The sequence below is a fragment of the Calliopsis andreniformis genome, chromosome 9, assembly GCF_051401765.1.
Source record: "Calliopsis andreniformis isolate RMS-2024a chromosome 9, iyCalAndr_principal, whole genome shotgun sequence".
Classification (NCBI taxonomy): domain Eukaryota; kingdom Metazoa; phylum Arthropoda; class Insecta; order Hymenoptera; family Andrenidae; genus Calliopsis; species Calliopsis andreniformis.
The window spans coordinates 5,573,454-5,587,717 of record NC_135070.1 but is presented as its reverse complement, the minus strand read 5'-3'; the positions used below and the strand labels follow the sequence as shown (position 1 = coordinate 5,587,717).

Here is a 14,264-nt window from a genome sequence, read left to right as displayed (position 1 = left end):
GATACTGTGGGATTATAAACGCGACAATTGGAAACTGCTAATGACTTTTTATGTTTTCGTGTCGAACATCTTTTGAACGATCTAATCTAAATTGCAGCCGTAAAAGTGTATCAACTTTTTTTTCGTTTATCTTAATAACAACGGTGACCTATTTCAAAATACCTTAACTCGAAATCCGCGATTCTCTAGTTGTTATTCATTTCAAGTACACATTTTTAGGAAAACTGTTATTGAGGAAACATCGACGTTGACAATGGAGCTGGTAATATAATTGCAGAAGTACAACTCACATTGAAGAATCAAAAATAGGATACGTTTCTTAAGTGAATAACTTATTAAATACTAACGCGTGCAGTTAATCACAAGTAATTAAATTTTTCACAATATCGTTGCCTTCAATCATAAGTAATAGTGTGTTTCTTTCATGATACTGTTTGCAACAGATCTGATCAAATTTCTGTTGCATTCTTACATTAATTACACCTACCTCGGTCAAATCGATTTCAAAGGAATTTTCATTTGTCGCATTGTTATTTCTTTATGTAAGCGTCATGATAATCGACGAAACGTATCACGTAATAGCAAAGTGGAAATTGCTAGATGACGAACGAAAGATAGTCAAAGTGCACGTCTCTGTTTGTAGAACAATCTTGCCAACAACGAAGGGATCAGTATCAGTAGAAAATGGGGAGATCAGGGTCAGTAGAAAATGGGGTGAGTTTACTAAGCTACTGAGAGATATAATCAGAAGTTAGAGGATAACTTATGTAAGGAAAAGTTAAACTTGCCTAGTCTAAAATATGTATTTTAAAAATACATCTTGATCTCATAGGTCAATAATTGATATCATCTAATTGTAAGTTTCATAAATGTATTCTTATGTGCACTAAAGAGTTCTTACCCGTTAATAAAGAAAAAAATAAGTCAAAAGTTATGATTCCACTATACGAGAGTTACAAAGTCACTAATAAAGATAAGACTTGTGAAATCCCTTTTAATTTTCAGAGATATGTGCAAATATTATACCAGTTATAATGATGTTCTTTGTGAAAGTAGGGCACTTGAAACTTTTTCCCTTAAAACCATAAAATCTTCTTACATTCAAGAACGTTTCAGAAGAAAGAATTGTATGATCCACGTCTTTATTAAAACTGAACTAAAACAAAAAAGGAAATTGGTTATTAGAAAAATAATATTTATTAATTTCACAGACGACAGCAATGATGGTTGAAGGCAACAATGAACGAGCTCAGTGGTCAAATAACATTGAATTTTTGATGTCCTGCGTGGCATTCTCAGTTGGCTTAGGTAATGTTTGGAGGTTTCCATCGACTGCATACGAAAATGGGGGTGGTGCCTTCCTCATACCTTACATCATCGTCCTCTTCATCATTGGCAAGCCTATTTATTACATGGAGATGATCCTAGGGCAATTCAGCAGCAGATCTTGCGTAGAGATATGGTCTGTGTCGCCTGCTTTCAAAGGTACTATTTTTAAGTGAATTTTGATTAGATTCTTTTGTAAGTTTGTAGAGCTCGTAACACGAGCTTACTGTTTGCATTACTAACACCACTGTTAATACTGTTTTAGGAATCGGTTATGGCATAGCTATAGCTGTCTTCGCGGTGGTTACCTACTATTGTTCGCTGATGGCATTGACTTTGTATTACATGTTGGCAAGCTTTCAGCCAGTTCTTCCATGGGCCTTCTGCTGGGAAGAATGGGGTAACATCTGCTTTGACAGTACGTCGAATAGCAATAAAACAGAGAACGTCAGTAAAATTAGTTCTGCTGAATTGTATTTTCGGTGTGTATTTTATCACTATCTATTGATATGTTACAACATTTTGTAGAGAATGTTTGATACAATCTTTTATACAGGCTACAGATTAGAAAAAATTTAAAGGTTGAATCTAGACGTCATAATAAAATGAGAGAATAATGAAATGAATTTGAGTCTTTATTTGGTAATTTGAAGACTACTATTTTATTTAGTAATTTAAAAATTACTTTAAAGAGTAGTGGCTATAATAACCCTACTCTTCTCATACTACCGCGTAAGATTTGTACAGTTCCTGACCTAGACAGTGCTTATAATTACTGCTTTCAATGGCTTGACCCCTGTCATGAACTTCCCTTTGACAAAGGTACCATTCGATATGTTTAGCTTCAGGTGGATTTCACCAATTTTTAAGCGTATTTAATCAACAAATGAAGACTCAACTACATCTTCATCATTCTTAGTTTTCTTCTTATTATGATCTCATCTCTTAAATTTTGTATAAGTCGAAGCCAAACACTCAGTATACACATTTACATCTTATTGAATTTCAGTTTCTATTTTATACATGCTTGTTTTTAGTTGAGATAATATGTTGTCTATTTCTTCTCCATTAACTAACTATTTAATACAGATTGAAATCAGTTGAAATAAGAAGTGGGTAAATATTTTCTGCCTTGTACACTTAATATAGTAAGCGAGAATGTTTCTTCTGAGACTTGGGATTTTATCCACCTACGATGTTAGATTTCTAATAAATTCACGTACAATGATTTATTATGGAACTACTAAATAATTTATTTACTTTAAACGCAATAACGTTCTTATTTTCAAAGTCAGATATAGAAATTTTTCTGTGATCTCTCTAGCAATGTAGTTCTCAATGAAGCTGGAATTGAAGAAAGCCTTGGAGCTCCATCGTGGAAGTTAGTACTGTGCCTTCTCGTCAGCTGGCTGTTTGTCTTCATAGTGATCAGCAAGGGTGTCAAGAGCACCGGAAAGGCTGCTTATTTTCTCGCACTGTTCCCTTACGTGATTATGATCACGCTTTTAGTGAGAGCAGTAACTCTGGATGGAGCTGTAGACGGTATAATATTTCTATTCAAGCCAACTTGGGCAAAAATCTTAGATCCTTCGGTATGGTACGCGGCTGTGACTCAATCCTTCTTCTCTCTCGGCGTCTGCTTCGGCGCTGTCACCATGTATTCCTCTTACAACTGTTTTGATCACAATGTATTGAGGTAATTATAAAATTGCTACACTTTATCTACTTATATTAGAAAAGTAACATAGCTTCATTTTTAATTTAGGAGATTCAATTTCATTAACATATTGTGTAACAAGATAATTCCACAAAAATTCCCCGTAAGGACAATGTAACAATTTTTGAAAATAGCTTATTCTCATATAAACACGAAAATAGTACGGCTAATTCGTTGTAACTGAATGTACATGTTATGTACGTACAGAGTGTTCGACAACAGATATGTACCAAAAACATGAAAAGGCGATTCTACATGCGAAAATAAACCGAAAGTAAAGAATGACGAAATTATGTTTGAAGATTTGTTTCTATGTTATTAATTGTTAATGATACACGTAAAATCAGCATGAAATGTGCCTGGCTTGGGAATTTTTTCTACTGCCAGTGTGCACTGACTAGGCCAGACGAAGCGACAGACGGATGCAAATCAGTAGAATAAGACAAATCAGACACATTTCACGCGTCTTTCAGGTGACTTTTCAACAACTAATAACCTGAAAACAAAGTCTGAAACACAATTTCACTATTCTTCATTTTCATCTTATTTTGACAAGTAGAATCACCCCTTAAAATTTCTGAGATCTGTTGCCAAACACTCTGTATAAATGAGGTGATATGTAATGCGTTAAATACACGCAAAATTCTACTATTACTTTATTTCCACAATCAATTAAAGGCAGAATAAATTTTTAGAGACTGCACTTTGGTAACCTCCATGGACTTGCTCACGAGCCTGATGGCAGGAACTACCATTTTTGGCATTTTGGGCAATCTTGCTCACGAGTCGGGTAAAGAAGACATTAGTACAGTGGTTCGTGCTGGTACAGGCCTGGCTTTTATCTCTTACCCGGAAGCTTTGTCCAAATTCACTGTGGTACCTCAACTTTTCTCTGTACTTTTCTTTCTGATGCTGTTTGTGCTGGGAATTGGTACCACGGTAGCCTTCACAGCTGTTATCGCCAGCATTATCAAAGACAGATTTCCCCGATTTCAAGACTGGAAGGTTGGTGGTGCAGTCTCGATTGCTGGCTTTCTGATTGGAATCATTTATTGCACAAGGGTAGGTATTTTTTTAAATACAAAATACAAAAGCTACTAACATTATATGTATGTAAATGGCATTTAAAAATTGAAACTTGCTTGAATGGTTTTAAATGTTGAACGAATTAATGATTTCGTAAGTAAAAATTAGTGAAGTAGAAACTAGATCACTATTTAAGCGGAAATTAGATTTTTGAATGAGAATCATGAAATTATGAACTTTTATGTTGTTCTTTAGTAGATTAAATTTATTCTTAACGTTTAATGCCTTTTTACGTTATATTCTGTCAACTGAATTATAAAATCACTTTTTATAAATAAAAGTCTGATTGTGTGTCCAGGGTGGACAGTATATTTTGAATTTGGTCGATTACTTTGGTGGAACTTTCATTGTTGTGTTCTTGGCCTCCTTCGAAGTGATTGCGATTTCTTGGGTTTACGGTAAATTCGTTCACAAGTTTTTAAATTCCTATATCATTGAAAACATATTCATAAATTGCTCTTCTATTTTATAGGAGTCGATAACTTCTTGGATGATACGCAATTCATGGTTGGAACTCGACCTTCCTTCTATTGGAGATTCTGTTGGTGTTTCTTAACTCCACTGACACTCTTCTCCATTTTAATTTACTTTTTGTCGGAATTGAAACCCATCACGTACAACGATGAATATTATCCAACTTCTGCTTATGGTAGGTCTAGCAACAACTCTTAATAATTGTTTCGGTTTTTTATAATAGCCTGCATTTTGTTCCAGCTGCTGGATGGACACTCTTGGTATTGGGAGTGATTCAACTTCCTTTATGGATGATTATTAGCAGAATACAAAACAAAGGCAAACCTTTAGATGTAAGCAATTGATAAATTATCTTATAGAATTCTTTTTCATTTATCTCTACTTTTGTACTTTTAAGGTCCTCAAACCAAGCTCTGATTGGGGTCCTAAGGATCCCATGAAATATAAAGAATGGGTAGACTTCAAGATAGCGAAGAAGATATCAAGAGCAAATTTGGGTACAAAACGATCCAGAATCGTCAGATTCTTGATTGGAGGAGACTGAAAGCAACTACAGTATTAAAAAGTTTCGTTTGAAACAAATTGAACTTAGCCTCATTATTCCTAGATATAATAAATATGTTAAACCGTCATTTTAACTCGTTGATTTCGCTGTGCGCAGTTAGTCTTCATCATCGATTCTAACTTCTACAACATTCACACGCTTTGTTATCTTGCACCGTCACTTCAGAATAATCTTGTCAAGTGTTTTGCGCGAGGTCTGGGCTCGATTAGTTATATTACGAAATTATCGATCATCAGAACACTTCAATTCCGACTAAAGCTGTCACTCTTTTTCTCTCGAGTGTTTGGAGTACAAAGTGGAGATTTCTGCTCGATATCAGTCTTTTGTTAATTGCGATTTTATTTTGGTTTCACGCAAAATAACGTGTGAATCTTCCAACTGAACTGTGCTTTGAAACTTATTTTCCTTGCTTTTTCCTCCTTGAAACGAAGCCAGTTTTGCCTGTTTTTGCTTCCTTTTGGTCCCCATTCTGACGTCGGCAGGAACGATTTCTTTAGATTCTATGAAAAAGTAATAACAATCTCATTAGATATGTACGCGTCTTGATCAATAGGAGTGATTCTACAAGTTGAAATAGAACGAAAATCAAGAATAACAAAATTGGGTTTGAGGTTTCATTTTCGAATTATTAATTGTTAAAGATACATCTAAAATGCACCTAAAATGTGTCTGACTTGGAGATACATTCTACTTCCGACGTGCATCAGCCAGGTCAGGCGCAACGATGTTAGTAGAATGAGACAGTAGAACAAGTCTATCTACTCAAACACATTTTACGTGCACTATGTACTCAAACACATTTGACGTAAAATCACTTCTTAAAATTTCTGACACCTGTTGTCGAACACCCATCCTGTATAGTTTAAAATTCATTCTGCATATTCTATAAATGAATATTATATCGGGTCGCTTTGACTACGTTTAGTTCTTCTTAAACAAAATGCTTCAATAATAGACAATAACTGATAAATAAAAAATAAGATATAAGGGAGTCAAAATGATCTATACTATAGTTCACAAATTTCGAACAGACAAAGATATAGTAAAGTAGTAAAACTCAATAATTCTAACCGACTAAAATTAATAAACTTAACATGTATTCCTAAAAGAAGAGAAAATATGAATTGTATAGAGTACCAGAAGAAAAGGTAGATGTCTGTTTTTCACCATTTCCACGATCATCCAGAAAGGTATTTGAAAAACGCTGAAGCAGAGTATTACTACACCAGCAGCGTGTGCAGAACCTGGGTACGATTTTCCGCTGTAGGTTAGTGGCGATAACGTGACCACCGTGTAAAAGAAAATAACTATCAGAATGAGTGGAGTCACGAAAACCCAGCAGATCGTCCAGTAAATGCTTGTTTTTCTACCTAGCATGAACTCGATGTCGTTCAAAAAATTCTTGATACCTGTTTCAAAAAAAGTTTCTTTCGTATCAATATTGCAATATCATTTTTGAGTGCTTAAATTTTGTGATAAATTAGGAGATACATATACGAACCATATAACCAGGTTATAGCAGTGATTTCGAAGGAGGCCAAAATGAACACGACAAAAGAGGTACCGTAATAATCCACCAGCGTCAACAGAAATTGACCACCCTGCGTACAGAACAGAAATCATTGAATATAAATAATTATCTTTAGTTAACAATACTGATCGAGTTTAAGTTCAAAGGCTTACGCAATTACGTGAAAAATTAGCATCAATTTGTTTTCCTGTTTCATTAAAGTGTCTCATTCAACTGATACCGCAGTTTGTATAATTAATATCTTCGGACGAGATTTACTGTTAGCTTCAAACGGTAATATTCTATTAATTTCCATAAATCAAATTTCTATTCATAAATCATTTGGGGTTCTTAATTAATTTTTAATTAAAAAATTTAATTTCTTATTTGTATTTATATTAGTATCTACATTGTACGAACTGAATACATTTATTAAAAAATGTATTAGTCTTTTTATAACGATTTCTAGCTACTTATCAATTAAGCGATTTATGTCTGGTTAAAAAATCTAACTAGTATTAAATTATAAAACGTATAAAATGAGTAAACACTTTTTCAATGACCTAATATTTTGTCACGTTCATATGTGATAATTGAAGAAAAATAAATTTTGTGTTATACATACTGGAGTTACATAGACTGTGCTGACAGCGAATCCCATTAGGCATACAGAGAGGACAATTTTCCAGGTTTTTATGTTTGGAAGCTTTTCATTCAGGGCGGTAATGACTCCGGAGACCATCCCCACGATACTACCAGCGCCCAGTACGAACATCATTACAAAAAAGAGAACAGCAAACAGCTATGAAAAAGATTTTTCTTAGATAATTTCCTCGAACTAACTCATTGTTTCGATTTAATTAAAAATTACATTTTTATAAAACTTTTCCTAACATAGCCCTTACCATTTCATTTTTTCTAATTTTTCTTTTTCTAGATTTAAATTTAAACGTAGTAGTTATTTTTATTTATATTAATCTATATTGCATTGCATTGAAACTTGTGTAATTAGAATTAAAGAATTATTTGGGCGCAACGAGGTTGATGACATCATTTTGCTATCTCCTAAATGCGAAATCAATTTAGCAGACATCATATCTTAGCGGTCTAATCTCACAATTATATCGCTAACAAAGATATCAGTTCTTAATTTGCGTAATTTTCGTAAACTTTCTCGAGACGTAGAAAGTTACGCTGACTGAAATACTGTAGATAAAAGAACGGAGTAGAAGTACATTCATGTTGTAGGGAACTAATCGACTGAATCTCAAAAAATATAAATAAACAATCAGGCATGATTGATAAAAGGTAGCTGATAAACAATCGCGACTTTACCTGCGGAAGAAAACTGAATTTCGCTATGGCATCAGGATACGAAATAAATGCCAGACCAGCGCCTGACTTGACTACTTTATCAATATCCTCGTCCATTTCATGTGCCAGATTCCCCAGAATTCCAAAAATCGTACAACCAGCTAATAGACTCGTCACTGTGTCTAAACTGGTCACGATCATTGCGTCTCTAAAGCATACAATTTCATTATTAATCTACAATTCAGCGTGAAAGAATGCTTGTGGGTGACAACGATATAAAAGAAAATGAATATATCTGATGATTACTGTTTACCTATAGATATTATGCTTGAAATCGTTATACGACGAATAAGTGATGATGGCGCCAAAACACACAGACAAGGAGAAGAAGCACTGTGTCACAGCCGCATACCAAACATTAGGTTCCAACAGTTTCGACCATTTTGGCGTGATGAAGTAGAGGATTCCATTTCCTGCGCCGTCTAGGGTAACTGCCCTCACCATGAGGCTAATTAGGATTATGTATGGGAAAATAGCGAGGAAATAGGAAGCCTTTCCTGAGCTTTTCACGCCTTGGAACGTTATGAGGACAACAGTGAGCCAACTTCCAAGCAGGCAGAGCGTCAACTTCCAACTTGGCAGTCCAATTCCATCGTCGATGCTGTCCTTTTCTTGGAGAACAATTTTCCTGAATTTGGGAAAGGTGTATATTAATATGGATTCTTTTTTATTTCTTTTTCAACGCTAGAATTACCGACTCTAATGTAGGTCTATCTTTATCATAATACCAAAAATAAAGCTTCTTAAAAATGTTTAAGAATCACAGAAATAATGTTTGTACATTTTCCTAATTATATTCAGTATTAACAAAAAAAACATATAACAGTTTCAAAAAATAAAATGTACGTGAAAAATAAGCATACAGGTTATTTTGACCCCTCTGGTAGTTCTAGTGTTAATATCTTGAATTATGTGAATTCATCGTTAGCAGAAGATTGAATTAAGATGAATTAATTGTATTTGAATATAAGTTTTACAAACTATGTAGAACATTTCAACAGAATTTCTAATCGATACGATGAGTATAGTTACAATTATACATGTATATGCATATGTATACATAAGTTATAGCTAATGTTTGGTAAGTTAGATATTAACTGTTGCTAAACCTATTCTGAAAAATAGATACTACGTAAATGTAGAAATTCAGTGACGTCAAAGCTTACACTTGACATAACGGCTGAAGTAGTGATTTGGGTCAATGATATAGCAGCTCGACTCTCTGTCTAGTGATAGTTTCGAAAGTTAAAACAGCTTAATGCAAATTCTTCTACCTACAATTAAGTTCGGAGAAATGTGTGTTAATTAAGAATGGAATTATGAAGTGAAAGTGTGTTTCTTAAATTCTGTTAAATCCTAAAATTAACTTTATTATTGAAGTTCATGAAAATTTGCTCATTACTACTTTCACGATTTTACGTTTGGATGCTGTGCAATCTGCATGTCCTTCATAAAATACATATAGACGCAGAGACAGTGAAAGGTGTAGACGACAACGACAAAAAATTCTATAATTCTCAATCTGACACAATTCCTTCAGTTTTTACAGACTTAAACCTTTTTACTAATTGTAAATGAGTTAGACACACTTGTAGAGTTATAAAATCGAAAGTGTTTTCAACAAGTCAGATAAATCAGTTAATTAATATGATTTAATATATTCCATTAATATAATTTAATGAAAGAAACGAACTTACAAGAAGTACAGCTCGGCTGAGCTTCTATTCTGTGCATCATTTGTCAAATTGTATTCGGACACTCCTTCCAAGGTGTGGAAGTAATTTTCTTTTCCACTGGAGTCTCTGCAGTATTCACCCCATTCATCTCTGCATTTTGCCCAGGGTAATTCTGCAGAGAAGGACGCGATGAGATAGAATAGTGTCAATGCCATCAAAGAACTATAGTAGGTCATCAGAGCAACAGTCGAACAAAATTGTGCCCAGCCAACACCTGAAATAATTATTTTCATCATTGGAGGAAATCTTTAACAAGGTTGCATAACTAGATGAAGAACAAATTTCATTACTAAAATTTTTCAAGTTATCTGTCAATTTCTTTGAAGAAATATCATGTACATTATTTTGTTTTTTCCACAAATAAAATTTAGAATTTTCCAATTACATTTAATTAAAAAAATTTGCCTCACTTCGAAGAAAACTTATTCTTAAGAGAATAAAAAGTTATAGTAGAGCACCCGAAAAATTACCAACGAATGCAGGGGATACACTCCACACCTTAATAGAAGAAGAGGAAGAAAATTGTCCAATGATCATTTCCAGATAGTAAAACGGTTTTCCAACAACGAAAAGGACGATAATGTAAGGTATGAGGAAGACTCCACCGCCATTTTCGTACGCTGTGAAGGGGAACCTCCAAATGTTACCAAACCCGATGGACATGGCGATGCAGGACATAAGGAACTCTATGCTATTGTTCCAGTTGCCTTTTGTTTCCATTTCGTCCACTGCTGTCGTGTCGTTAGAGGTCGACCCTCCGTGCTCCTTGAAGGACATTTGTTTGTCCTCTTCGTCCGCGACGAAGGCTGGATTATGATGACCATTTTCTACTCCTCTATTCTGTGAATGTAAACTAATATTCATATAGCGTGGTATTACTTCCTCTTTTTCTGGGATCTGATGGCGGTCTACTTTTAAGATAACGTGGAATTAGCTTTAAGCTCTTTATGTGATCCAACGCGATCCTTATCGCGTGAGTAAAATCTTGCTATCATGAATATTCTGCTAGCAAAAATGCAACTACAACCGCTTATCTCTTCCTGTAACGTTTGCGAGGTATGGTTGTAAATTATACAAAGTTCCTTTGTGTCCTGAAATTGGATGTAGGATTTTTCGCAAATTTTCATTCGTTACTTTCTAATATCAACTCACTATGGAGCATAAATTTTGATATTATTATAAACAGACAAGGTAATGACGATAGAAAGAGTAGAAGGTTTGAGATTTTACTATGAAGACAACTTTTTAATATAAAAACATATGATTTTCATTTTAATGTACAAAAATACAATAATGATAATAATAAAGTCAACACGAAAATGTCATTCTGAACATTGATGGATAATGTGAAGTTACAACAAATTAAGTTACGATAAAAATAAAGTACAAACGTCTGGCTTTCTACTACTGTTCAAGATAAAAAAATCGGAAGTATTCATTTCAGATACCTACACAAAAGTTCATCGAACAAAATGACTGTTGACCCTACCAAATTTCTAAACCATTTTGATTTTTAAATAAAAGCAAAAGAAACAAAATTATCGTAAAATTATATAATTCCAAGTATAAACACTGCACTATTGTTTATATGACTTTTCCGAATCAAATACTATTAACTTTAACTGAAGTTAAGGAGAATTTAATTCATTTCTTCCCAAAGCAAATTTGAGTAATATTTAAAAAAATGGTAAAATAAATAGCAAAAATAGAAATACATACAACGAAAAAAGTCTTGATGTACAGTTCAATATATTCTCTATTAAGCTTGTAAAAATGTATGCAGAATCTTTTATTAACGAAGAAAGTTGGTAGAAAAAAGATTTTTTTTAATGTTACGAATAAGCACTATTGGGAAGAAATGGGATAATTCTATAAAAAGTCATCTTCAATCACTATTTTCTTTCTATGAACTCAAGAAAAAAGGCACAACAGAATGGAGGAACACTCTTTAACTCACCGTTTCTATCTGCATGAGGTATCAGACAGAATATTAACACTACAGATGAAAGCAAGTAAATGACACGAGAAATGAACACGAGCTTCAAGGAACAGGAGAGACCGACTGATGATCGATAACGCGCTATCAGCCTTTATATTATGGTACCTGTGCCGATACTTTGTCCACCAACTGAATACTCAGAAATCTGGGCGATAAGATGATTGTGATGACGTTTAAGTAGTACTGCAGGTCTGTACATCTCTGATAACATCTCCTTCAGTAGGGAATATGATTAATAGTATTGGTGGTACAGCAACCAAAAGGGAAGAAAAGAATTGTCTTATATTATGAAGAACATTATAAAAGAGATTGGAAATGACAAAATGTTAGAATACAAATGAGACGAATTTAAAGTTTCATCGTTTCTCAGAAAATGAAAATTTAATTTTTAAAATGTTACAACTTCATATTTTCTCATATGTCAAAATAAACGATTTTAATTCGCAACGCGATATAATCAATGACAAAGAGCATATACAGGAAACATTCATTTTCCTGTGGACCTTTCAAATTTGAATAATCATCGATATCACAATAATTATCAGCAGATCAAGATTTATTATTTCTGTATCTGCAATAAAAGGCTACGAAAATCTATCTTTGGACCAGCAATCGTAGCTTCTAATGAAGTAAGCACAGTCTTTTGATATTGTTAATAAAGGAAGAGTTTAAAGAACTTTGAGAGAAAAGAGTACAATATAAATTATGTACTTGAACCTTAAAATTAAAGGTCACCAATGATAAAATCGGAGCAAACTTCGAACGCTGTACTTATAAAGAATATCTGCATACTTTTACCAGAACAATGTGTAATCTAGATTCTTGATACTGTTTTATAACTTGAATGCAATTAATGAAAAATTATTGATATCTATACAAATTTTCGATACAATTAATATTACGAACAGTATCCGCATCTTTGAACATCATTTGATTCATGCTTGTTGAAATTGATTTCTTTAAATGTTGCTGAAAACTTAAGATTCAAAAATTATTTTTCAATGAAATATTGAGAAAGCAGTTCACTTTTATATGTACAAAGCTTGCAAAGTATATGAACATTCTACTGTTAAAAGTTCATACCTTCGTCTGTTCATACCCTCGTATGACTTTATAAAATGCAATAAACTTTACAAAGTGTATTGAAGTTTGTGCCGAAATATAAAAATTACTATATACAGTTCACATACTATAATTCAAGGCGGCACATAAAAATGACAGGAGTGACAAAGTAACCTGTAATAAAAAAGATTAATGTTTACAATGGATTCGAACGAAGAAAAGACAGAATCGAAACTAGATAAGGTGACCTCGATATTATATTGTCCTCTTTCACAATCGGTGTTGCATATAAGCAACATTATATTGTAAATCACAAAATCTAAGTAACAAATACATTTGTTTGAATGAAGTTGTGTACACGCTTCATTGCTCTTCATAGTACTAGAGTAGATGTCCTAGAATCATCAAATGTTATATGAAGCTTATATAAGGTTTCTAACGTTAATAATCCATGAAAAAATTCTTATATCCCAAAAAGATTCGATTCTTGAAGAATACATACTTGATATTTACTTTTTAAGTAACTAAAGTAATCGGAATGAATAATACAGTCTATATATGCTGAATAATTAAACTCAATTTTTATAACACAGGAACAGTTAGAGAAACTTTTAATTACCACTGGATTAAAACAGTCAGATGTAGAAACACTGAAAGAGCAAAAGTGGGATGATATCAGTGAAGAAGTGAAAGAACTGCTGCAAAGTTTAGAAATCACCAAAGAGACGCTAAATCAAGTTTTTTCAACCAAGCCAAGGAAAGAACTAGAAGACCTTATTTGTAATTTTAAAGAAGATGAAGAAATAGAAGGACCCCAACAATTAGCGACATTCCACACTGAAGAAACAAAAAAGGAATCTCGCGAGACGTTACCGCCGCGAGCAGAGATCGAGAGGTTCTTGCGTGGAAGATCATTAAGCGAGAGCCTCATTAGAACTCTGCTAAACGTTGGATTCACAAACGAATTCGCTAGGTAAGGAGTTTGCAAATTGAACTTATGTAATTAATTATGGGGCCCATGTACACATGAATTGTGCATTCCATAGCTATTCTAAGTTTCGTGTAGTTTTGTATTAAAAAAATGAAATATACACGAAAAGACCTGCTTTTGTTTAGACTTCTCAAAGCAATGGGGTTCACTGACGAAGACATCACCATATTACAAAATCTATGGGATCTCGAGACAAAGAATCAAGAAGAAGTCAACTCTTTCCTGTCCCTGCCTTCGTCTTCAGACGATTATTTATCGGCAGATGGACTTTATCTGAAGAATTTCCTAAGCAAAGCTTTGGCGTGCGCTCTTCGAGATATGGTGGCCAGAAAACCCTTTGACCCTATTGAATACCTTGGCCACTGGCTGCTTAATTACAAAGTTAAGTACTGTTCTTCCAAAAATTCTCCTTTTTATTGGTTTG

General features: G+C 33.7%; 2 protein-coding genes across 2 annotated transcripts; one reads left to right on the top strand and one right to left on the bottom strand.

Annotated features, from left to right (window-relative positions):
- The first annotated feature begins 1,220 nt into the window (after positions 1–1,220).
- LOC143183179 (sodium-dependent nutrient amino acid transporter 1) lies at positions 1,221–5,235 on the top strand. Its single transcript, XM_076384649.1, has 8 exons — positions 1,221–1,485; positions 1,592–1,808; positions 2,651–3,022; positions 3,739–4,105; positions 4,428–4,527; positions 4,602–4,778; positions 4,844–4,935; positions 5,001–5,235. The coding sequence occupies exons 1-8, from the start codon at positions 1,221–1,223 to the stop codon at positions 5,145–5,147; spliced, it is 1,737 nt and encodes a 578-aa protein (XP_076240764.1). The 3' UTR covers positions 5,148–5,235.
- A 146-nt stretch (positions 5,236–5,381) lies between these two features.
- Positions 5,382–11,986, bottom strand: LOC143183317 (sodium-dependent nutrient amino acid transporter 1). Its single transcript, XM_076384841.1, has 9 exons — positions 11,893–11,986; positions 10,259–10,696; positions 9,750–10,002; positions 8,306–8,680; positions 8,014–8,200; positions 7,304–7,480; positions 6,670–6,769; positions 6,306–6,577; positions 5,382–5,668 (listed from the first exon to the last, which is right to left on the bottom strand). The coding sequence occupies exons 1-9, from the start codon at positions 11,984–11,986 to the stop codon at positions 5,507–5,509; spliced, it is 2,058 nt and encodes a 685-aa protein (XP_076240956.1). The 3' UTR covers positions 5,382–5,506.
- Positions 11,987–14,264: the final 2,278 nt, after the last annotated feature.

Excerpts from the sequence above, each read along its gene's own strand:
- LOC143183179 (XM_076384649.1), top strand. The coding sequence starts at position 1,221 with ATGATGGTTGAAGGCAACAATGAACGAGCTCAGTGGTCAAATAACATT. Across the intron at positions 4,106-4,427 it reads GAATCATTTATTGCACAAGG|GGTGGACAGTATATTTTGAA; the intron begins GTAGGTATTTTT and ends TTGTGTGTCCAG. Across the intron at positions 4,528-4,601 it reads TGCGATTTCTTGGGTTTACG|GAGTCGATAACTTCTTGGAT; the intron begins GTAAATTCGTTC and ends TCTATTTTATAG.
- LOC143183317 (XM_076384841.1), bottom strand. The coding sequence starts at position 11,986 with ATGTACAGACCTGCAGTACTACTTAAACGTCATCACAATCATCTTATC. Across the intron at positions 10,003-10,258 it reads TGTATCCCCTGCATTCGTTG|GTGTTGGCTGGGCACAATTT; the intron begins GTAATTTTTCGG and ends TAATTATTTCAG. Across the intron at positions 7,481-8,013 it reads AATTCAGTTTTCTTCCGCAG|CTGTTTGCTGTTCTCTTTTT; the intron begins GTAAAGTCGCGA and ends TCTTTTTCATAG.